The sequence below is a fragment of the Heterocephalus glaber genome, unplaced genomic scaffold, assembly GCF_053883595.1.
Source record: "Heterocephalus glaber isolate CG9 unplaced genomic scaffold, H.glaber_assembly_v1.0 deba00000738, whole genome shotgun sequence".
NCBI lineage: Eukaryota > Metazoa > Chordata > Mammalia > Rodentia > Bathyergidae > Heterocephalus > Heterocephalus glaber.
Window position 1 is genome coordinate 11,768,540 of NW_028258161.1, and position 26,418 is coordinate 11,794,957.

At 41.8% G+C, this 26,418-nt stretch overlaps 1 protein-coding gene across 9 annotated transcripts in view; it reads right to left on the reverse strand.

The window, feature by feature from the left end:
* The window catches only part of Camk1d (calcium/calmodulin dependent protein kinase ID), a 366,227-nt gene that overhangs the window by 107,544 nt on the left and 232,265 nt on the right, over positions 1 to 26,418 (reverse strand). For all 9 annotated transcript variants that reach the window (XM_087206791.1, XM_087206790.1, XM_087206796.1 and 6 more), the window contains one exon: positions 21,571 to 21,645. In XM_087206791.1, coding sequence (XP_087062917.1) covers positions 21,571 to 21,645 — 75 coding nt within the window. The remainder of the gene's footprint in view (positions 1 to 21,570; positions 21,646 to 26,418) is intronic.

A 26,418-nucleotide genomic window follows, 5' to 3' on the forward strand; every position in this document is an offset into this window, starting at 1 on the left:
GCAAACTGGGGGAAAAATCTGTAATCTAAAACACTTCTGATCCCAACCCATTTGGGATAAGGTAGACTTAACCTATAGTTTACTCCAGTTTGACAACACAAATGTCTTCTAAATGCTAGGTGAAGGGTTGTATTATAAATACCTCCTGCTTTGGCCTGTATCTTACACTGTCCCCAAGACAGGCTAGGTTTTTTTAAATTAATATATGTTTGTAAAACATAATAATTACATTCATTTCCAAGAACTATACCTATACCTATCACATCTTAATCCAGGCTGGTTTTTAACATAAATTATACTGAATTTATTATTTTTTTCTAAGTTCAGTGAAAAATAACACAAATGTGACAGCAGACAAACCCTTTAAGCTGTGAACTCTCCAGTCCCTATGAAAGTATCCAGGCAGATTCACATCGTAGAATAGCAAACAAGACTGCTGAATTTCTAACCCTGAACTCCCCGTATTTGTTCAAAACAGACACATCTTCATCAGCTATTGTCTTTGAAGGTTTCATTTTCCTCTGAAAGAAAGAATTCGAAATTTATTACCAGAACTACTTGTCCTACTGAGTAGAAAATTCTTGTGTTTCCAAATACAACGAAGAGGAACATCAAAAATTACAAGTAGAATTCAGTCAGTAAATGACAGCCTTGACAGAATGACATTTCCATCCATTAAGACAATTACTGCTGAACATGAGTATGAACATCTAACTTAAATGGATGGATAGATCTTAAAGCATCCACACTTCTAGAACAATTTTAAAGCAGCAATTTCCAAACTTTTCCATCCCAGAATGATTACTGAATAGTCTGTGAAACACTCAAGCTCCACATGACTCATTTCCAGAAAGATAAAACAGTCCCTTATTTTTAGATTACAAGGCTGCATGGGTTATACCACAGAACTGTTGTGTGACAGTCTGTTGTGAAATAATTACAAATGCATGATACATGTATTCCCCATCCTGCCACTACCTGTACCGTGGATTGAAACTAGGGGGCCCGCCCGGCACCGAAAAAAAAAAAAAAGGAAACTAGGGGTCCCTAAGCTACACCTCCAGCTCTTTTCACTTGTTACTTTGTGACAGGAGCTTGCTAAGCTGCCCAGGCTGGTCTCAAACTCATGATCCTCCTCCTTCAGCTTCCTGATTAGCTGAGATTACAGGTATGTGCCACTGTACCTGGCTTTACTGCCATATTTCAGTGGCCACCGGGTCAGTGGGGACAGGGAAGGAGGGCAGGCCCGGGTAGGGCCAAAGCTAAAGGACCAGCCCATGAAGGGCAGGCCCTGAGGACAGAAGCTGAGGGAATTAGCACAATGTGTCTCCAGAAAGATCTATTCCTGAAACGTGCGAGTACATTTGGTTATGTGGCAAAGGGACTCTGCAGATGTGGTTCTAGTTAAGGCTCGTGCGATGTGAAGATTAGCCTTGTTATCCAGTGGACACTATGCAATCACACAGGTCTTTAAAAGGGCAAAGGAGATGTGGAGACAGAAGCAGAGAAGGTAGGGGGAGTAGGGGAAGAGGAGGACAGGGAGGTTTTAAGATGTTTTACTTTGAAGGTGGAGAAAGAGATCATGCACCCAGGACAGTGGGAGACCTCTAGGAGCACCCAGAAGAACACAAAACCCTGACAACATCATGCTATGGTTTACATGTGGATGTCCCCTCAAAGCCTCATGAGCTCATAGGCAGGGCTTTGGGGAGCTGACTGGATCATGGGGCATGATACTTATCAGTGGATAACTTTAATGATGAGTTTATAGCTAAATGTGACTTGGGAGGAGAAGCTGGGTCAGAGTAGGAGGGTCACTGGAGGTGTGGCCTGGAAGGTTCTGTCTCCCTCCTCCTCCCTTGATCCCTTTCTTCTCACCACCATGTCATGAGCTGTCTCTCCTCTGTGATGACCCTCTGCCATGCCACCCTGCCCTGGAGCCAGACAACTATGGACTAAAACCTCTATAAACTTTGAGCTAAAAATAAACCCTCCTCCTTTAAGTTGTGGGTGTTGGGTACTGTGTCTCAGTGATGGGAAAGTAACTAAGACACACTCCAACATTAGCTCAGTGGGCTCCACAGTAGACGTCTCCCCTCCAGGACTACAGTATAACATAATAAATCTGCTTTTTTAAGCCACTAATTTTGTGGTAATCAGTGACAGCAAAGTACACAGGCCAGTGATCTGGAGGTCAGTGTCTTAGGAATTGAGAGGCAATGGAGCTGGATCAGGATGTAGTCAGTACCATGGGGTCCAGTCAGGGAAGTCAGACAGACTACCCAGTTGGAAATGGAGTCTTAGCTGATGCCTGGAGAAGAATTATAACTAAGCCTCTAAGAAGAGTGGCTTGGGAAAGACCAGGCAAGTTCAAGGTAGGACATTTGTCCCAAAGAAGGTACCATGGGTACCATGACAGCTGCTCTGTCCTAGCTGAGCAAGCTGCCTATGAGTTCCAAAGATGGGCTGAGGGACCTCAGACATGCAGATACTTAACAATTCTCCCTGCCCAGTGGAATGGAAAGAGTGGTTAATATCTTGCCTGATTAATCAGGGGAAGTCCAAACAGAAATGAATCTGAAAGACAAATGCCTTCCATGCCAGAGCCTGGCAGACTGGAGCCTGACATGGTACCCATTAAAGAAGAGCCAACAGTGGCTATGACAAAATAACATTACCCCTGAGGTTCCAATAATTAGCCCTCTCCACTGCTTCTGTAACTTCTATGTCTGCTGCTTGCATGGTAGTGGGTATTGTTTGCATAGTCAGTATCCATGAATTCATGTAGGATGAGGGGGAGTCTAGGATGCCTGAGGAAAACCTGCCCCAAATAAGGACAACCCAAGAGAGCACAGGGGCAAGAGATGGGAAGATTTGGAACTGAAACTAGAGGCAGTCTCACCTTCTTTGACTTACAGTTCTGCAGCAATAAAAGTTCATGCAGCCATCCTGAGTCTGAAATTAGCACAGTAGGCAGGGTTTCTGGGTTGCAGTCTCAAGGCAGAATTCCTGCTTCTTGGGGAAAGACTCTTTTTTAGTTGTTTTATGAGGTTGTTTTTGCTTGTTGTTCACTTATTCCTTTTGTTTTATACTGGTGACTGAACCTAGGCCCTTTGCACTGAGCTACATCCCCCAACCCTTTTAAACATAAGTGTTTCGGGAGACAGGGTCTTGCCAAGTTGCCCAAGTGGGCTTGAATTTGCAACTCTCCTACCCTTAAGGCCTCTGACTGACTGGATGAGCCCCACTCACATTATGGAAGGTCATGTCCTTTAAGTCTACTAACAAATACTAACCACATCTAAAATGCACCCTCACACCAATATCCAATGCGGTGTAGACAAAACAAGTGGGCACCATGTCTAGCAAGGTGGCACATGAAATCACACCTCCTCTGGGCAAGATCCTTGCCTGGCTCGTTCACAGCTCCTCCTAGGTAGCACCTTCCACAGGAGAAGAGGCCCCAACTCAGCTCAAAGAAAGATGTTTCAACCCATGCTTGTTAGGGAAATCAATTTCTTTTCCTAAGAATTTCTTGTTAATATCCTGGCCCATTTTTCTATTTCAATGGCTAATATTTTTCTTATTTGTAAGAATACTTTGATTAATATAAAAACACTTGCTCGGCTAGATGGTTTGCCAATATTTCCTCTGGTTCCCTTTATTTTTAGACATTTTTGGTCTAAAAAAAGTTTTTATCTTTTATTTTCATGAAGTCAAAGTTATTGATATTATCCTTTCTTATTTCTGAGTTTATACCATGCTTAGAGGAGTTTTTTCAACTCAACAGGACAAAAAAGTATTATGATCTTCAGTATTTCATCTTATTACTTTATAGTAATATCTTAGGTACATCCAGAATGTTTTTGCATGAAAAATTGACAGTTTACCCCCAAATTACTAGCTCTATTAAACAATTCATCTTCTCCATTGGCCTGAAATATTTCCATTACCATATGCCAAATCTGTGTGTGTGTGTGTGTGTGTGTGTGAGTGTGTGTGTATTCTCATCCATGTGTGTAAATGGATGAGGTCTGTTCATGAACTCAATCCCTCATTTGTCTTGCATCAATATCATATAATTCAATAAGCACTAATAACAAATGCCACCGTCCTCATCAAAAGAAAGAGGTGATACTCCATTACAGATGCTCAGTGGGCTAGTCTTGCCGCTGAACTGCACTGCTTTATAAAACACAGAATCAGCTATGAAGACAAAATGAAACGACCAGTGTGTGAACTCAAACAGGTGATTTGTTAATAGAGCCTTTTGTGACAGAGAAAAATCATTTAAACATTTGGTCTAAATAACTCTTTTTTTTGGTACCGGGGATTGAACTCAGGACCTTGTGCTTGCGAGGCAGGCAGTAGAACCACTGAACTAAATCCCCAGCCCAATAACTACCTTTTTTAAAAAAAATTATGAACAAAATAGAAGCTGCCAGGTCTCAATCACTGCTCCTTGGAATCAAAGGTGACAGCACTACACTGTCAGCCGTGAGCTCTAAAGTGAACTCGACAGGAAGGCCAGAGGTGGACCCACGGCTGTGAAGCAATCAACTTCACTTGGCAACCACAGGACAAAAACGTTGGCTTGGCTATGCAAGTTCCTCCTCCTCCTCCTCCTCCTCCTCTTCATCTTTGTTTTATTGGCAAAAGACACACTACATAGATATTAAAATATGTAGAAGTGGAGTCCTAGGACACACGTCTCACCTCTCAGGTCCTGCCTTTCCATCACCACACAAGGGGCAGTCCTGACCCTCGTTCCAGACCATCTTTCTATGTGCTTCTATTGCATGCATTGGCCAAATTTATAAAAACTCACTTTATTAGTCAGCCTTCCCATTGCTGGAACAAAATATCTGCAGCTTAAAGGAGGAGAAGTTTACTTGGTTCCTGGCTTCAGAGGGCTCAGTCCAGGATCAGCTGGCTCCGAGGCAGAAACTCAAAGCTACTCAACCCATGCCATCAGAAAGCAGAGGAGGAAGGGAGGGGTGGGGAAGAGCCATAGCAAGAGATATCCCTTCCAAAGACAGGGCCCCAGTGCCACCCCTCCAACCAAGCCCAGCGCCTGACAACACATTCAACAGGAGACTCATCTTCAACCCAGCAGAGCACCCCCCTGACCAACCACCTTCTGAAAACCTCACCTCTGAACATGAGGCTTTAGGAGGACATTTTAGATCTAAACCGTAACAGTCTCCTACCACGGCCCTTCTGTTTTCAACGTCTCTTCAAAGTCAATCCTCAATAATGCAGGGGAAAAGAAAGAGAGTTCAGCCAGCCCCGTGGATGTTACCGTTTGCATTAGGAAACAATGATGTTGGCCTGTAGTCAGCAGAGTGTGTGACTTGAGTTGACTTCAATAACAGACACTGAAATATTAAATGAGTCAACACAACAGCCAATGCCTGCACAGGAGATACTCAGTGACCATTCTTTATCTTTGTCAGTTCTCTGTCATCGAGTCTGCAGCCACGTGAACTACATGGTCTGTGTGAGCTTGAGTGACCCTAACAGGTCCCCACGAAGATCAGAGCAACCTGGCCACCCTCCCTGCACAGGATGCCGATAACCAGACTGTGCTACCGTCGAGCCCGAATCACGAACAACAGAACGCTCATCAGCACTGTGGCCTGTGTACAGCAGGGCATTCTCCACGTCATACCCTTTCTGTGATCAAACAGTGAACCCCAAGTCAGAGTACACCCTAGAAATGAACCCACCAAACTCAAGCCTTATTTTGTTTTCCACTTAATAAACAGAATATAAAGGCATTTTAAATTCGACATTACAGCCTCAGTTTAAACCAAATCTTAAAATCTACTCTTTTGTGGAAATAAAAAACCTTCATATGTGCTTTTTAGCTGAGTTCTCCATTCAAACAGTTCTTTGTTTCTATTTTGGGCAAGGGATGAAGGATTAACACAAACTCCTTAGAATTCGGGATGTCAGTAGGTCATTGAAGAGTATTCTTGGTTTGGCGAATGAGTGTACTTAACCAATTAACAGAGAGCAAGCTTTGTTTGAATGGAGAGGAGGGAAGAAGAAAAGCTGGTTGCTGGGGAAACCCCCTAAGACAGTCACCTCCAGGTGGTAGGATGGCTACACTCTCCCCTCACCTCTCAGTTTACTACAAACTGCACAAAGCAGGAAGGGAGAAGCTGCCCAGAAGGGAGCCCAATGCTTCCCGTGTCGGGACCCTAAATAGCCTTTTCAGCAACTGGAAGGAACAGAACTCATTACAGAGGGTAAGTGGAAGCTGCACGGGTTTGGAAATCAAAATCCTATGCCTGTGCAGGCTCTGCATCACAGAGCCACTTCCTTTGTGGAGCTAAAGGACTCAAGAGCTTTCTCTCTGCAGACAGCAGGGAAAACATGCTGAATTCAAGGCCTCGAGTTCTACCGAGCTGTCAGTGACCTTTCACATCTTTCTCTTCTATGCATCTTCTTGTGGATGATAACTAGAGGTTAGTAATTAGTGACTGGCTTGTATATTTTTTATTTTGATAAACAATTTTTTTAATTTTTCAGATGAAAGTAGAAGTGTGTTTGCAGATGACACTAAGAATCAGAAGTTCACACCGAACAGCTTTGCTCCTTGAACCACACAGGGCCCCATTCACTTGGTAGCCAAGAGGCGCTTGAGATGGAGAAGAAACTAAATAGCCCCTTAGAGGCTAGTGTGGACAGGGCAAGGGACAGGGCAAGGGCCTCACCTGATCTCACAAAACAAAATGAAAACGTGAAGGTGCTCTGCAAGCGGAGCCTGAGTTAAGCTGGCATTTCATCACCTTCACTGCCTACTGTCATGGCTACTTTTTGAGCAGGAATTGTTGGCTCCCAACTAATTTTAACATGCAGATCAGAGACGTGCACAGACAGGTCCTTAGCCAGTTGCATTTATGGCCATCGGCAGTGTCAGTTGATCACAGAAACTGTCTCAAAATTTAAAAATTAAAAGGGCGCAGGACTAGCACAATGCACCATGGGTTCAATCCCCTATACTGGAAAACAAAAACAAAAAAAGCACCATTAGTTTGATCGTACAGTTCATCAGTGGGAAATTATTGCTCATAATTTGCAGGGCACAGTGGTACATGCCTGTAATTCCAGCTGAGGCAAATACTGTTGTTGTTTTTTTTGGCTAGTAGACCCTGACATCTCAGGAACTTCTCAACTCTTAAGTCCAATCTCCAATACTGCAGTCCTGAGGGGCTATTATTCTCAGCAATCTCTCATTTTATTTATCTCCAGCATGGAGAGAAATGGCCTTTTATTTTGGTCAGTGGCTCTGGCTGGCACTGCAGCAGATGATGGTTCTTGTAGCATGATGCCTGTATCATTTCACATAGGCACTCTGAGCAGGACGGACACACACCTTTGCCTATGGTTCCATTCAGTGATTGTATTTCACGAGACAATACCATCTAGTTAGGATTCAAGGGCCACCTACGACCATCCAACAACTATTCCACATTATATGAAAAATGAAGAGCTCATAAACTCAGAAACACTCCACAATCATATGGTAAAGTAATAATGAGAATTCAACAGCATCTTTAATATACTACACATGTCAAAGTCGACAGGCAGAGAGAGAGAAGATGCAAACATTAATAGCTCATGGTTTTGGGGGTTCAGCACAGTAGGCACTGTGTTAATAGGCACTTTGTCAAAACATACTGTGTAATGTCTTTTTTTTCCATCCTGAGCATAGAATCAATAAATCCATGAGAATGGCTCATCTTCAGTCAACCTAAGTTGCTCACGAGATAATTAAAGACCCAAGTCATTAAGGGCTCAGTATGAAGGCTGATATTAAAAATGAAGGCGTTCTGAAAACATGCCACATCAGATCTCTTCCTGCTTAGAGTATGCTCTTACCCAGCAATGTGACCGCCTCTCTTTCTCTATAGAGGAAGATTTAGGCTATGATCATGCCAGCAAAATGAAAACTTTTTTTGCCACAGTGATAACCGATTCTTTTTTTTTTTTTTTAATGTTGTAGCAGTTATCTTTTTTTTTTGTACCAGGGATCGAACTTGGGTCCTTGCACTTGTGCAGCAGGCGGCAAAACCACTGAGCTAAATCCTCGGCCCTTGATAACCAATTCTTAATGCTGCTAAGAATTATTTGCAGCGGCAAAATAATTACTATGGGGGGTTGGTAATGACAGATCCAGTCTACAAGAGGGAACCCAAAGTTCTTATAGATCTAGGAAGTGAGTTCTATAACGAAGCCATAAAAACTCTGGGAATAAGCACAACTGGGGCCTCTTTAACTATTTTAATATGGTAAAAAAATTTAGAAAAGGACAAAATGGTAAACCGTAAAAACTAAGTTTTTATCCACTCAAAACACATGAATTTTTCCTCTTAAGAATATATCTGTTTTCTATATATTCCTCCATGTACTTTCTACACATTTAAGCCTATGTGTGTACATACAAATTTGTTTAAAACACAAATGAGTACACATGAAGTAAAACAGGGACAGGGTGCTTATTTACTAGCACCGTATCTTTCCAATGAGCCCATAATCAGCACACACAAAGTAACCTCATTTAGGCACAGTATTTCTAGTGTATGTATGGTATAAATGATGTAACTTTTGATGTGTAAACAATATTAACTTCCAGTCAGGTTAATGAGCATCAAAGAAACTAAGAAACAAACTATGCTCATGGAATTCATTTGCTCCAATTCTAAATCACACTCTTCAAAGCTTTGACTATTACTACTGAGATGCAAATGCAGAAAACTCAAATTCTTCAAATGCACAGTGGATACATCAGCTCCCTGGCCATACTCACAGGGCATCTGTGGTTGGGAGATGATGGAACAAAACAAGAAGTACTTGAAGGGCAGAAGCAGCCGAGGCAAAGTCCCGCCTAAGTCTCCTACTCTCCCGCCACTGTCCACTCAGCTGCCTGAAAACTGGAGTCAATCCATGTCAGAGCACTCGCCAGTCCTCAATCTTCTGGGCCTTGGTTTCCATTTGAAAATGCCATCTACTCTGTTTCTATCAAGTCTGGATGATCGAGAATAGGGGAAACAGTGCCTCACCATCGAGAAGGCCTAAGGTGCCCCTTCTGAATAAAAATGTGCATCATTCAGTGGTAGAAGAACTATTCCTGGAAACACACGATGAACAACTCAGGCCCTTTTTAAGGGCCTGGCTGCAGTTACTAGCAGTTATGCCAGTAGCACCTCTTGGAAAAGCAGATATCTGGTCTCATGTACTAGGGTAGTTATTACTGAGTCCGGATGGGTCTTCCAAAGGAGAGGTCAGTCACTTAGCACTGAGTCCTTGTAAAAGATATATATATATTTTTTTTTTTTTTTGGTACCAGGGATCGAAATCAGGTCCTTGTGCTTGCGCAGCAGGCGGCGAAACCACTGAGCTAAATCCCCAGCCCCCTTGTAAAAGATATTAAAACTCGGTAATGCCTGGTGTCCCCAAACAGTTCTAATGCATACCAGTCACACTCCTGGCACAGTGGTTCATAGTGGTTACGTTACATAACCTCGGAGGGGCCAGGGTTAACTCTGAAGGAGCCCTTAGAAGAGCAATGTTTAGCTACAGATCTTTTGGGATCTCTGGAGGCAGCCATTTGGCTCCCATTTCTATCTGAAGTACTACATTTTAACCACCCAAGATGAATGTTTGCCTGCTTTATACAGTAAAAGGCAGCCTATTCCAGGTTAACTGTGCTTCCAGAGTTTAAAGTTCCCAACACCAAATGAATAGCAGCACAATGATTGAAAAACTTTTGTCTCAAAGCCTAGCATCTTTTGAATATAGTCTCTTAGTTTTTTTCATTTCATTACAAGGACTACAAATGGAGATGTATAATACGTATTAAATAAGAACTTGACCAATCATAACATCTTTGCATACAGCAGGTACACTAATTTGTTCAATTTATAAATGTTCAATCACAGTGATATGATTTTTTTTTAAATAAGCAATTACTTAGAATGATTTTAAGACCACCTCATCTGGATGCTTTTTAGTACTTAAGACATGTGAATTAATAATTTTCTATTCTAGCCAGGTGAGGCAGCACATGCCCATAATCCCAGATACTTGCCAGGCTGAGGCAAAAGGGTCACTAAATTTGAGTCCAGCCTGGGCAACATAACCCACAAAGACCTCATCTCAAAAAGCAAACATAGCCGGGAATTAAGCTCAGTGGTGCCGCCGCCTGCCTCACAAGTGCAAGGACCCAAGTTCAAGCCCCAGTACCCAAAAAAACAAACAAAAGCAAACATAAAATAATAATAATTTTCTACCTAGGAAGATCTTAAAATTTTAACTACTTCTTTGGTGATCCTTACCAAGGGCTTATAACTTACCTAAAACGGCAGGAGCACTTCCTCCCAAAGAATTCAGCATAAATCAGCAGGAAATACCTTGGTTGGGACAACTTCTAAGGTAATCCTTTCTCTAATGTCTGAACCAACACAGTTTCTCTTCTCTCCCATCACATCTGACCCTGCAGAGAGGCCACTGGATGCCACAAGTCCACCAAACATCTCTGCCAACTCAGTGCATTACACTCTTCCAGGGAGAATATGACTTCTTAAAATATTAAGGCATTAGAAATCATGTATGGCTGCCACCGAGTCTCCACACACAGGCCTCTCTGGCTTGTCTCAGGTAGCAAGAGTAGGCCATGGGCTCTCAGCGTATATGTCTGTCACATATATGCACCTCACTCTATCAAAGACAAAAGATTCCCCATCCTTAAACTCCGATCAGCCTCATAGATTAATTTATTTGTTTCAAAGGCAGTAAATGTCACATCTGTAGGCAGTGCAACCTCATCACTTTTAGAGTGCACTCATGAATCCATTATAACAAAAACATTGTATCTAGTTGACCTGAAATGTTTTGAGTCTCATTTGCTTAGTTACCAGAGGTCTGAATCAATGGTTATTTGAGGATAATGAAAAGAAAGGCATAGTGTGGAAAAAACATCAATATATTAATTTATTTGGGGTGTTCTACCAAAGAAATACAAACTTGAATTCCTAAATTTATTTATTTAATAATCATTTATTATGATCTATTTTCTGCTAGGTACTGTGCTAGCTAGACCTTAAAGATGCAAAAATACTAAGATAGTGATTCTATTTTCAAGGAGCATAGCTAGGAAAGGCAGACACAAGGAAGAGCACAAAGACCATGATAAAACCATGTAGTAGGAAGCAAAATGAACAAAGATGGGCATGATTAGCTTACTTCTTCCAGGGAAAGGAAGTTAAAAAGAGTATCAGAGGGCTGGGGATGTAGCTCAGTGGCAGGACACTTGTCTGGCCTGCACAAGGCCCTGATCCCCAGCATCACTTAAAAAAAAAATCAGAGAACACTAGAGTTGTGTATTATCAAACCAGCCCATTTCTAAGCATGAAAGGAGCCACTGAAGTTAATAAAATCATATAATATTTGTGGCATACTGCCCCACTGATTACACCCAAAGCAGGCTGTAAACAGTACAGGCTATAAAGAGTTAATCCCACAATTGGCTTATTTTAAAGTGAACATGAGATAACACACAGCCGAGGTCAGAGTGACTCTTACCCAAATTCTGTTCCCAGCCTAAAACAAGAATGTGTTGTTTCTTCTTTTATAAGCCTTGTCTGAGTCAGCAGCATATCCCTGGCGACCACACATAGCTTTCTCACTTCAACTGGACCAATGACTGTGTCACCAATAAATATCGATGGTTCTGGCAGTTCAGTGCCTTTGCTTGCTCAAGCACTGGTCATCCCAGTTCCCCATCTCTTTAACTGTCTCTAAGTCTTTCTTCTCACCATGCCTCATAGCACTAAGCAGGAGATCAAGATCCACTGGAAAAGTCTCTGATAAATGTTTAAAATATTTATTTATGGACTGATAAATTCATCACATTGGCAGGCTTGTGCAAAGAATTTTATTTAATATTTCTAAAAATAAAATTATTTCCAAGAAGAAAATAACTTACACACATGTAAGCAAAAAAAAAAAAAAGTTTCAACTTATTTCTGTTTATTATCTATCAGAAAGTAACAGATGTAGAATAGCTAGTCATGGCACAAATTCACAAACTTTAATTATTTTTAAAATTTATATCTGCTTCTAAATCCAAATCTGAAGAATTCATTTTTCCAATATGGATTTATTATTTTTTCATAAAATTGTCTACAATCTCTTTACATTCTTATCCATTATTTGAGTCCTCATCATTTAATTTATTCAGTTTCATTTGTAGGGACTTTTTCCAAGATTTATTTTCAGTCAATGACTGAAATTTGCTATAAGTTTTAAACAGTATTATTTGGGGTCCTTAATATATAAATACATTGTTTCAGTTTTCCAACTTTTTTTTTAACTAAAGCAACTAAAATATGGGGGATTTGTTTGTAAAGAAGTTTGGAATGCTTAAGTTGAAGTCAAAGGCTATGGAGCAGGTAGAAATTTAGGTAGAGCAATAAATGCCTGGAATAAAATGAATATATGAGAACAGAAGAAGCATCTAACCAAAACCCCAGGAATGGGAATGGTGCTAAGGGCTGGGCAAAGATTGGAGACCATTTATTTCTCAGCGGCTCCAATTTGCCCACTCAGGTATTCTCCTCCCCAGGCCCCAGCAGCCCTGATTCAGATGCAGAAGATGCAGGCAGTTACATGAAGTCCAGGTTTTGCATTCGCATAATGGATTGCATCAGTTTACAGAAGCAAGGTGGCCAGGACATGCTCAAAGCTGCTAGGCTGGATAGTGATGCTGGGGGAGGAACTGAAGAATTCTCAATAATCTCAAAGAACAGACACCAGACAAAGAAACCAAGAAGTTGTTGTTAACTAGGTGAAGCAGTGAGGGTGCAGATCACAGAGCTGTGGCAGCCCTGGGGGCTGCCCTGCGGGACTGCAGCCATGGACTACATTGCCTCATGGCAGATTTATAAGCAGGAGCTGGCCGGGGCCACAGTAGGTCACCACATGGGCTGTCCACATGGATACCAAGGCATCCTACTAGTCATCCTGGTCACAGAAGCCGGGGAAGGGCCTAGGTATCTGAGTCAGTCCCCAAAGCCATCAGTGTATAAAAGAGCATGGCTGAAATCAGGAACTGGCAAAGACAGGGAAGGCTGGCTGGGGCCAGAGCTGGAGGGCCTGGGCCACAAAGCAGCCGGGACTTTTTACTTCAACATGTAAAATTAATCACCAGGAAGTGGCAAAGGGGGATGTAACAGAATTCCAAATGCCTGATTCCATAGGAAGTCAGGGAGCCTTTCAATAATACCGGCATTCATTCCCCTTCCCAAGGTGGGAAGTCCAAATCACATACCTTCCCTGGGCTGCAGGGCTGGCATTATCACCCACATGCACTATTCATAATGCCCCACAGATTCAAGATGAGGTGCAGTTTTAGAAACACCATCTCAGGAGCTGGAAAGACTTAGCAAATACAGGAAACCTAACTACTGGATTTCTCACATTATGCTTGGTTCATGCAGACCTATCAGGAGAATATGGCAATAGCAAAAGACAACTGAGACTGTGGCAGTTTAGACCCACAATCATAGAATAAATAGGCATCAACAACACAGAAAGCCTTTACTTTATGGAGAGATCAGAGAGGCAGATGGCAAGTGCAGTGTTAAAACCCAGGAGTGGGTGCACTGATCACACCCAGTCACTTGCTGAGCGAGTGAATGAATGATTACAATGATGCACAGTGTCCAGGACAGATAAAATATGATACAGAAATTTAGGAAAGAACCCCTGTGAGCTGGTGTTCCTGGGGCCACAGGGCATGTGTAGCTCCAAGTTTAGAGAGGAGCAACTATACTCACAATGATTGCTTCCTTGAACTGGGACCGTAGGGAAAGCCCAGTGGAGGGGCCACCCCTGAGTGGAAGATGGAGAGGCAACCAGAGTGAGGTGCTGGGGCACTGTGCTGAGGAGACAGGTGATAAAGAGACTGTGGCAGATCTATGGTACGACTTTAACAGCAAACAGAAAGTCTAGATACCTGGAAGTAGAGGTAGCGTTATAGGAACTGGGAAGACCCAAGAGAAAACCTGAGGCAGGAACATGCACAGCATATTTGCAGAGATGAGAAAACTGGTTTGGTTGGAGCTAGGCACTGTTCCTGAACTGCAGTTTGGGAGCATCTCAAACTGGGCTGTCTCTCTGAGATATTTTGACATTTATTACTGAGTAGCTGCTCTTTCTATAAGCTTCAAATTTTTATTTACTAGGGAATCAGGAGCAACAAGGTCTGTGGTAATACCTTCAATTTATTGTTTCATTTTACAAGTCTGAGCTTGCTGACTTTGAGGTATTACATGTACCCTTTAATCAAATAAATGCCCATGTAATTCGTAAGTGAAGAACAGATAATTTCTGAGATTGGTGTTTTATAGTTTATGCCTGGTTCTTTTCCTTGTGTATTTTTATGGATTCTCAAAACTAAGTGACTAGATGTTACTTTTCAAAAGTCTTTCAACTGCTTGTATAAGTTACGGGACTTAGGGGTAGGGATGTAACTCAGTGGTAAAGCACTTGGCTGCCAGGTGTGGGGCCAGGGGTTCTATCATCAACACTGATCTCGTAAAGCATTACTGCATATTGGCAATTTCATATAGTTGAATCTAGTAAGACTGGTGCATAATTACATTGGACTTATTTTCTCTCTTTTAATCTTTTTACCTTTCTAAACCCTTTATATCTTATGCTTTCTAGTGAAAGAAAAAACGAATAAATAAGAAAGGATATTCAATACTGAAAGACGACAAAACAACATCAGCCAGAAATACAGAGCGGGCATCTGAACTATCTCCTTCCAAGTTCAGAACTGTTTGGAACTATCTCCTACCAAATGTCACACAGCAACTTCACCTCAGCCAACTGGACCCCTAAAGGACAAAACCCCTCACACACTGAATATCCCTCACAGGACAAACACACAAACGACTGCGGACTGAGTCCTCAGGAACTCAGCCCTCCACAGGCTCAGCTCCTCATAGACTCAGCCCCAGATAGACTGAACCCACATGGACTGGATTCTCCACCCCATTCCACCTCCGCAATGCCTCTTTCTGTACCAGCCCGACCACCAGGAACACAGCCTTCACCTCAGCCCAGCACATCCACGTGGCTCCCAATCACCTCCATCTACAGTCACCCTGCACCCTGCTCAACCCTCAAAGAGAGCAATGGGGGTTACAATGTCTCCTCTACAAAGACAGCTACTCGAGAGGATCGTCCATCCCCCGACCTCCTTCCAACTCACCCAGTACTGATCAGAAACCACCAGGTAGGCACTCAATGTCTGTTGTGAACAAAGATAAGGTGTTGATAATTTATATATGAACGTATTATGTTATTATATTCAGAAACACTTTTTTCTTCATTATCATGCTTGGCTACTTACAAAAGGCTTTTTATTGCAAGTAATAATTTGTGTTCTAATTAAAAATGATTCTGGGAACTCAGTGTATAAATTGCAAATACAATATCCCCATGAAAGCGAACCCTGGTGACCCCCTCCTCCAATCAGGAAACTTCCAACAGCTTCATCCAAAAGCCAACAGAGTGATAAATCACATTTTCTCTGGGAAGCTGCATATATTTGCATGTCTCAGGCTACTCAGTAACCAAATTAATATTCTCTAAAGAATGTGTGTTTAATTCTTAGTTTTTCAAGCTCAGCAAGTAACTGGTTGTACATATTTGAATGCAAACATGGGATGAGAGAAACATTAGAAATCTTTGTCACATGGAATAAGCACAATGCAAATCACAATATTGGTAAAATGCACTCATCCATTCATTCATTAATTGAAAAAATTATGTAAGAGAGAGACATGGTAATTATTGCAAAAGGAATGGAACTGTTCTAGTGAATTTCTATATTATTGAGTAAACTTTTCTCACAAACCACTATAAACAGGATACTATCTAGTTAGCTCTACTTTTAACATACCTAATGAATTTATGACTAGTGAAGTTTTCCAGATACCTACAAGACTTTCTTTTTCCTAATAAAGGCTATCAGTGTATTATATTACACTGGTCATGGGCTGCAGACCAGCTTGAGGAAATGAACCAACCTCTCTGTGTAGGCTCTTCATATAAAATTGGAATAATATAAGCTCCTGTTTGTTGTAAAGCTTGAAAGAGAAGATAAATACGTGTTAACCATCATTCCTTTTTCAAGTGATCATCTAATTGAACAAGTATTTGTTATGTGCCTACCACAATGTGGAAGCACCGCTCTAGCTGAAGACAGAACAGAGGTACCATTCCTGGCGATAACAAGGGTTACAGAGAGAAAGCAAGCTGGGGAAGGGAAGGGGACACGGAATGAATAGGTCAGTGGCAGGATGAGGGGGCCGATGCTGTTTTATACAATGGAATGGCTTGTACTCTTTTTTACAGGGGAATAGCCCCATATTTTATACTGGGGCAATAGCTCATGGAAAAGGCGGTAAGCTGGCAGCAATTCCAGTATTTCCTTCATTCAGTGAGCACTGAGATGTCTCAAGAACAGTGCTCCAGGAAGAGGGAACAGTAGGAACAAAAGCCCTGTGGTGGCACAAGCCCAGCACATTTGAAGAACAGCAAGGAAGCTGCTCTGCTGATTGAAAGGGTGACAAAGAAGTGGGACAGGAAGTCGGAGGGACTGCCATGCCAAGGACAGAGGCAGCCTGGAGGCCACTGTCAGGACTCTGAGATGGGAAGCCAGTGGGAGTTTTCAGCAAAGCTTGGACAAGTCTGGCTAGCACATTTCTGGTTTGGATCTAAAATGTTTCCCCAAAGGCTCATGCATTCACAGGTGGGGTTTGGGGAAGGTGACTGGATCACTGGAACATTAATCCATTGATGAGTTCATGGCTCAATGTGCTGTTAGGAAATAGGGCTTTGTTGGAGGAGATGGGTCCCTAGGGCATGTCTTAGAGGTACATCTTTTCTCAGGCCTTTTCTCCCCCTTCTACTTCCTGGATGCCGTGAACCAAGCAGCTTTCCTCCTCCATGCCCTTCATCTTGATGTTTCTGCTTTGGAGCCAGCCAACCATGGACCCTCTGAAACCATAAACTGAAATAAAATAAACCTTTTCTTCTTTAAGTTGTATACATCAGCTACTTTGTCCCAGCCACAGAAAGCTGACCAATACACACACTAAGACAGAACATCCCAGTGTGGAACGGTTGGGGAAGAGGGATAGGTTTTCTACATGAGAGTGGTTTGTGCAGGGTGGTAGCTTTAGAGATGGTGAGAACTGGTTTGCTGTGTATCATGAAGTTGGTAACCACTTGATTTGCCAATGGGTGGGTGTGTTGGGTGTAGGAGAAAAGTGTGAATCAAGAATGATTTCAGGTTTTTGGCTCAGGCAACTGGAAAAATGGAGTTGTCATTTGCTAAGAGGACAGAGACACCAGGAGAAGGAGATTTCGTGGAAAATTCTAACTTATTTTGGATCTGTTAAGCAAGTGATGCTTATTACACAGCCAAGCTGAACCACTGAAGACAGCTGGATATACCAGCCTGGAGCTCTGGCAGAGAGGGGTCTACAGTGGAGACAGAAATTCAGGAATTATCCACATAGGGGAATTTAAGTGTTGTTGAAAACATGATCTAATTCAATTGCAATATAATCTATTTCTTTTTGTAAAAAGAAGTAGGGCATTTCTACTGAGTCTTTCGAACTGTATTAACTTGAAATGTATTTCAATGCCTGTTTTATTACAGATGTATAATGGGAAGAGGAGAAGGAATGTCCTTTATCATCTCCAAATGCACAGCCTGATATTCCACAAGCAAAGTCAGATGAGAAATAAACTTGATATAAACTGTTTTTCATCTAAAACATCTATTAATATCATATTGCCCTTCTGCTATCTAAAGAAGAACGTTTCAAAAATTCTGAAAAAATATATTTGTCCAAAAACCCAAATAAAATTTCAAGAGGCCTCTATAAACATGTATCAAGTCTCTCTTCCTGCAACAACAGAGGGACAAATATGCTACCATGATCAGTACTGAAATGGCAATTAAAGAAGTAATAGAATTAGTGTGCTGAGCATCCTTTATTATACCTGAGCTTCAAGATGATGTTTCCTAGGAAACCAACACCCCCAGGCACAAATACTGTGAAATACAGTTCCCTGAACTGCTGTGTTCTAAATCCTACCTAAGTATTTAGTATAAGCTCTTCAAAAACAAAAGCAAATGCAAACAAGTAAACATAAAACAAAAGAAAACTACTTTCCACTGACCCAGACCAGAAAAAAAAACATACAGTTCTCGAGAACAAAAACTATGAAACACTGCCAAACAAAATACAATAACAAAAATAATTACACAGCTGAAAAAATCCTCAAACCAAACCAAAGACTAACAGTGGGATTGCATCTTGACACATCAAGGGTTTTCAGTCACTTCTTGGTTTCTTTGCCCTCCGTCTTTCTTCCTTCTTTATCATTCATTTTAAAAATCTCACTAATTTACATAATTAAGAGAAGGGATGAAGGTATGAGAGAGGTTAATGTGAAGTTCCAAAACATCTGACATAAAACATTTTAAAGATATATGACATTAAAATACTCGATATGTAAAACTGTCAAAGTTTTACCAAATAGAATTCCTGTGACAGACAACTAGAACTAACAGAAATCAAACATGACATGATTGCTTAGATTAAAAATGCCCATGCAAAAAACAACTACCTGAACTAACAAGTGGATTTAACCTTAAAAAATTGACTGTATTTTCACATACTAGAAGCAAGCAACTAGAAGAATGACATAAAATGTTTACAATAGAATCATCAAAATGAAATATTTCAGGTTAAACTGAACAGAGTCACAGAAGCCTTACATGCCGAAAACTATAAAATGTGACTGAGAGTAATAAAATATCTAAATAAATGGAGACCCATCATGTTTACAAATTGAGAGGCTCAACTTCTTAAAGCTGTCAGCTGTTCTCATGTAGACAGACAGATTAGATATAATCCCATACAAAATTCCCCAAGCATTTCTACGAGTCAATCCCCTCCATCCCGCCCACACAGATACACTACCACCTTCAGTACTAGGGATTGAACTTAGTGCCTTGCATGTGCTAGGCAAGCACTCTACCACTGAGCTGAATCTCCAGCCTTTTTAAAAATTTTATTTTGAGACAGTGTCTCATTAATTTGTCCAGGCTGGCTCTAACTTATGGTCCTCCTGCCTTAGCCTCTATGTAGCTGGGATGACAGGTGTGTACCACCATATCCAATGTATAATTCTAAGATTTATATGAAAGTGCAGGTAATCTCGACTATCAAAGCTATTTTAGGAAAGGATAACAAGGCTAGAGAACTTATACTACCTGATTTCAAGACTTACTATTAAAGCTATAGTAAGCAAAATAGTGTGGCATTGACAAAGGACAGAGTAACAGGCCAGAATGATGAGCCCAGAAAGCAACCCCACTGTGTTCAACTAACTTTTGACAAAAGTGCCAAGGCAACCAATTGGGGAAAAAAAGTCTTCAAAATAAATGGCCTGAAAGTTGGATATCCCTATGGAAAAAATAAATATCATCCTTACCTTACACCACACATAAAAATTAACTAGAAATTGATCTTGACCTATGCTTATATGGAAAAGCTAAAACTATAAAATTTCTAGATGAAAAAAGTTTTGGAAATAAGTCAGACGAAAAGAGCTTACCTAGGACACATAATGAACAAACCAGTTTAAAAAATTAAAATTTATCCCCGTAGTAGTAAGATTTTGGATAACTCCAAAAGAGGGAGCTGTTCTTCACAGGAAAAGTACAGCCAGGGCAGGGACAGCTGAGCCAACTTCAGGGTTCCCAAGGTTTGGCCTAAGGCTGGGTCTTCCCGGACACAGGGATCCCCCTGTGCCAGCCATCTTTACCCTCACTCCTGCTGGTGAGTATGCAGCAAGTCCCTGAGAAAGGCGGCACCCAAGTCCACTTGGACTTTATCTCATAAGAGTCAAGGCCGTCTCCGGAGACATCTGATGAAACGAATCACAGAAACCAGCATGCACCCAGACTTACTCCTTACGCTGGTTTCCTGCATGTCTTTTACATGCACGATTCACTGCAGTCCTCTAATTAAAGACCAGCCCCACTGCTCCCTTTATGGAAACTGGGACTCAGAGTCCAGTCTCATTTGCCCCAACTCAACAGCTAGTAAAAGGGAGAGCTGAGATTTCCATATTAGAGGTACTTTAACTGATATTCAGGTTATCTCCATACACAAAGCTAAAGATTATTTATATGTGTGTGTATCTGGATGGATAGAGACAGAGAAAGAAGGAGAAAGAGGGTGAAAGCGAGCAAGCTTTGGATTCGGTGTTGTTCACTTTTACATTACCCAAAAGGCATACAGTCAAATGCACAGCTGATATTTGGTAGGATCTTTGCTTGTCACCAAAATACATTCTTGTCATAACCTACTAAAATATTTTAAAGATAATGACAGACTAAATAAGTGCACTAGTGAATACTTATTTGCATTTAAACATGATCCCAAGTTAATGTGTTGTTTAAACATTCATAAGGAAGAGAAGAATACGTGGAAAATGAATTGTCAGCCTAACCATCAATTCTTCTGCATCCCTTTGGCAATTCGAAGTCTGAACAACATTAACAGACATTGAAATTATGTATATATTTTGAACAACAAAAATCCTCTTCAGTCATATAGCTCAGAAATGTGTGTTCGAGTTTACTTAACTCAGGTCACAGTTAAAGCGTATTGTTCTACAGCCGTTTCCACCTCTCAATTCCAGGAAATGTCCTGGGATGTTCCAGGGATCATCACATCTATACCAGCGGGGAGGCCTACTTTATCTTACAATTTTTATTTTATTTTATTTTTTGGTACTGAAGATTGAACTCAGGACCTTGTGCTTGCCAGGCAGGCGGCAGAACCACTGAGCTAAATCCCCGGCCCTCATCTTAAAATTTTTAAAACTACACCTTCAAGCAGTCTCGTATCTGAATATTTGGCTTCTGATTTCCTCCCTGGCCTGGTAACCTTCAATGTGACTGGACTCCAGAGCTAATCTAAGAAGCTGGGTCATGTATGACTCCAATGACACTGCAACCATGCCTGGCACACTCCCCCGTCCAGTCCCACGTGCATTTATCTGCCAGAGCAAGAGAGGGGAAGGGGTGGAACACACAGCTGCCATCTGCTCCCTCCCCCAGCATCCTGGAAATGCCAAGGGTGGGAGTTTGTCCTAGAGACAGGAGCAAAGTGTACTTCACAGTGGGCCCGCTGGGGTGTCTTTGGCAGCAACATTTGGACCTGGCACACTAGGAAGTGACAGAGACACCCTGCACGATGGGATCCAACCCAGCAGCCGCAGGAATCAACTCACTGCTGGGGCCTGATCTCATGGTCTCTAGATGGATCCACCTCCTCCGATGCCCACGGACCCCCCACTCCCTACCACCTTGTCTGGCTCACAACCATGACGTTCATTGACGTAGGCATTGGGATTTACAACCCCGTTTGACACTCATCAATTAAATGAGGTACTTACAGCTGCATGACCAGGTACAAGTGATTCGGGCTTTCATAAATGTCTTCCAGGGCAACGATATTTTCATGCTTAATCCTGAAAGAAAAAAGAAAGCACACACACAGTGGTTAAGTACAATTAAACATGAAAACTCTCATTACGGCAAGGAGTTATGACAGACTCTAAATTCCTTAATGAGACATTTGAGACTCTTTACAATGTTGCCCCGAAACTTTTCCAGTCTCATTTCTTAGTATTCTTCCCTTGATCTCTGTTCTTCTTCATTCCCAAGGTTCTACAGCCTACAATTTAGCAGCAGCCAATTAGCTATTGTTGTTTTATGTGTCTCATAGTCCAAATCTCCCTACATCCTATTATCTTGCAGGATCCACCCCAAATGGCTAAGCCCCTGACAGAATTGCCCAGCTCCCTCTTCCTGCTGCTGCCCAGTGGCCACCCCAGACTGGCACCCCAGACTGGTCTGCACTGCCGGCTGTGAGAACATCCACCCCCCGCGACAGGCCACTCGGTGTAGGGAACAGGTTCATGTCCTGTTCATGGACCGCTTAAGGTGAAGGAAACCATTTGACCCCCTTGTTGGGATTCTTCTCTACCCCGCCACCAAAAGTCAATTCAGTTTCCCAAGTAAACTAGACCCACACCACTCGAAGTGGCAGGCAGCTCCTGCATCTCCTGGGAGCCTGGCAAGGGCCCCACCTGGGTAATGCAGAGTCAGAATCTCTGCGGCCAGAGCCCAGCAGACTGTTCTACTATGACCCTCACAAGATCTGCACATACAAAGCAAAGTGGCTGAAACACTGTTAGACCAGTGCTTCTGCAACTTCTCCAGTGCAGATTCTGATTCAGTGGGTGAGGGGTGAAAAGCATTAGTAATAATAATAAACACAAGTGGCCTGAGCATCTGCATTGCTTACCAGCTCCCAGGGGTACAGATGCTGCTGGGCTGAGGGCCGCCCTCTGAGTGGCAAAGTCCTAACAAAAGCAGCCAGAGAGAAGGAAGGAGCCTATCCTACCCCTAGAACTATCAAGTAAGAGCAGTTTGTGCTCAGAACGCAAGGTGTGCTATTTATTTAATGCATTTGAGAGGAGAATCATTTCATTACTCAATGAGCTAATTAGCTCTTACCACAGGTCCTTCACCGAAATGACTGCTGAACCATTTAAATTAACATGTAGGTTCTTGTGAACCTCTTCAAAGTAGAAACTACAGGCATCATGTTGTTTTCCCTTTGTGCCTAGCACAGATCTGCTTAGTGTTTGCTGAATGAATGAATGAATGAATGAATGATACTTAAAGGTTGTTGCCACTAAACAGCAAAGAGCATCCCATATTTCATTAGAGGAAATGGAGGCAGTATTCCTATGTAGGAAATGTCTTCCTCTCAAAAGGAAGTACACAAGGTGGAACGAACTAGAATATTATCTTGCCTCCAAGTTAAAACAGAGAGTAAGATAATTAACTACAAGCGGCAGCACTTGCTCTGATTTCTACAGCTCTTATTAGTTACTGCAGTTGCTTTGCTGGGCCTGAAATAATTGCACTAACTTCACTCTCGGCCTGATTCCTATGCAGAGCACATACGTGTGTATTTTTACCAGTGGTGACTGGGCAACCTGAGCAAACTGAGACCAGCAATGAGTTGAATCAATGTATCAAATAAACTACGGCACCAAGGAAACGAGAGACCGTAACTGGGGACTGCCAACATCCTGGGCATTCGTGGCAGTATCGGTATTGTGTATAAATGAAAGAATACGACCACAAAAAGTACACATGTGGATTTGTCCATTTTTGCAAATTCTAAAACATTTGATATGAGAATCATTCACGTGGGCACAAATATTTTCATTTAGTCAAACTAATCTGGAAGTTAAGTGGAAGCCTAGATTTATGGGAAAATGACAGGAACGGGATTACACGGAGGCATGGCTAGACAGGATACAAGGCACAGAGTGATGCCTGAATTTTAGGTAAATAACAAAGAGAATTAGTCTAAGTATGTCCCAATCATTGCACTGTTTATCAGACATTCATAATGTAATCAGGCATTCATTCCATAGGTTCACGTGCTGCATCTGGTCACCCTAGTCACAAGGGTCGGTCAGTCAGCCTCTGGAATGGGACTAGAGATCATCGCTTCGCTTCCCTGGGAGGTTGAGCCAAGAAAGCTGTCTGCACCCTAGAGTTGAGTCATTTAACTGACAATACCATTTCAATTTTATGCAAAGAATCAAACTGTATACAAAGCACTTGCCAAGCAGAAATGGCAGAGTCTGAGGAATTATGACCACAAGCCCCATCCCTACATGCACCGGACAGAGAAGGTAAAGCCTACCTGACCTGCACGTCTTACATGAGTGCAACTAGAAGCCACTCCATCCAGCAGAGCATTCCAGGGAAGAACTGCAGATGGCAGGGAAAAGCCCAAATAGAAGTGTTGCAATGGCTCAAAAGATGCTATTTTATTAATTACCCCTCAGAAATGAGGTGCTGATGAGTTAAGCAATCAAGTGTGGTCATCTACTGGGTTTCTGCTGTGTGTCTGGGAGAATACAAGGAGATGTAACATTTTACCCTCGAGAAGCTTATCATTTAGATGGAGAAAACCACAAAGCAATCAGAAAAGAGTTAAGTGCTAAACTCTATGGAATTATCTTTCTTTTCTTTTAACTTTTAGTTTTTTCACAGTACTGGGAATTGAACACAGGGCTTCATGCATGCTAGGCAAGACTTCTACCATGGAGCTACATCCCAGACCTGAAACTGCCTTCAAAATCAAACAGAGCAGGGGCCTGTGTGGGTCAGAATTTTGGGGATAGTCTCAAGAAAATGATAATAGTTGAGCTAGGATGAGTAATGTTTGAATGAGTATATCTGAAAAATTTTAATACTCCTAAAATGGACTCTTCAATGTCCCTTAAGAAAAGTGATTTAATTAACTTGGAGCTGTTCAAAAAAACATTCCAGCCTCCCACATCTGTTTTTAGTTACTTTATTCCACCCTCAGATCCCTTATGATATACAAAAACTAAGCTTAAATTTTTTACATTATTTTAGCACACAGATTATTTTCACAAAAATGCCATATGAATCCATGAATTTCTAGGTCTGGGCCAGGATCTATTCCACATAAATGCTCATCACGACATTCATTCCACAAAAAAGTGCTGCATGCCCAATACACGCCAGGCACATGAATTCATATTCATCCTAAGCTTTTTGAATTCAGTGGCAGACACACATGACAGACAGCCCCTGTCGGCTCACACATGCTACAGCTAGAACCCTTCCCAGGAAGTCTGTCTTGTACTCACCATAAACTGAACCCCTGGGAATTAGTGGTCATTCATGGCAGCAATGAAGAACAAGTTCACATTGTCTTTCTGCAACTACGTGAGGGTCACAACACCTCGTCTTTGTGATCTCTTCCTAATGCTGACTATTGCCTCGCAATAGGGCTGCTATTTCTCTTGTCACTCTACTGCTACTCATTTCTCCAGACTTTGGTACTCAGAACTGAAAGTAACGATCCCAATGTAAAACACAGGCTCAAGCACAGGGTAGTAAGTGATAGACTAGAACTACCTGGATATTGAGCTTCTGCTAATAAAGCCAAAAACTAGTTTCTTTTTTTAAGCAGCTGCATAATTGTTGGCACCTAAGAATATAACCTCCATGCAGGTAGGGATTTTTGATGGTTTTGATCACTATGTCTCCCTAATGCCAAAAGAGCATGGTAGGTAGCACATTTGATATATGTTTGTTGAATGAATGAATGAATGAATAAAAATACTGAGCTCAGAGTCAATTAAATCACCAGATCATTTTTCACTTGAACTTCTACCAAACAAGATTTCTCTTTTTACTCTTCAACATCCTGACAGATGAAGTCATAGTGTGTCCAAGGGAACCAGAGAAGTGAAATTCAGAAGTCAAAGGAATAGTTACAAGTTCAAAAACAATAATCAGAGAAGGCATCTCAGCCCATATTTTCTAGTGTTGCCCAAAATGGGGGAATAAAGTGATACAGAAAAGAGGTGGTGATAACGGTTACACTTAATCTTTTGAGCTGTCTTTCTCTTCAGCTTTGTTAAATTTAGTCTTTTGGGGTTCCACACAGTGCTTCAGATGTCAGCAGTATTCTGAATCTTGATTTGCTCATCCGCTGTTTTTTTATCCCTCCCAACATTGGGCCATCTGCATATGTGGTACACATCTATCCCCTATATATCTGTATCAAAAGCCCTCAGTACAATTTTACATGGGATGGTTACACATCAGAGTTTCATGATACCCCACCACAGAACCCCACCAAGAAATGTGACACTAATCAGCTGACTTGGGCTGCCCTCTATTTGGAAACCCGACAGTCCCACTGTCCAGCCATATTTTACCTCCCCGTCCACAAGGACTCAATTAGCTCCTTCGCTGAAATGGCACTCCATAGCCCACACGCCCAGCAGGCCTGTTTAAAAGGGAAATGGGATGTTTCGGAAGATTTCTGAGTAAGTTCATGTTAGCTCCTAGCAACCATTACAGTCTTTACTAAATGATCACTAACCATCTGCTTAATTCTCTATTTCAGAATTTTGCTGTGCACTGAAGTTAAGATTCTCTGTCTATAGCCTCACATTCTACCTTTGTTATGTTTGGAAAATTTGACATCTCCAATATTGTTTTTCGAACATCTCAACTGTGACTCTTTTGGGATAAGCTCAATTTCCTCAGTCCCCTAGGATATAAGAAATCTAAATCTACTGAATAATTTTTATAACTTTCTTTAGACCCTATTTACGTAGCTGCTTTATATACACCATCTGCTGAATGTTAAGTAGGTGTCCAGACTG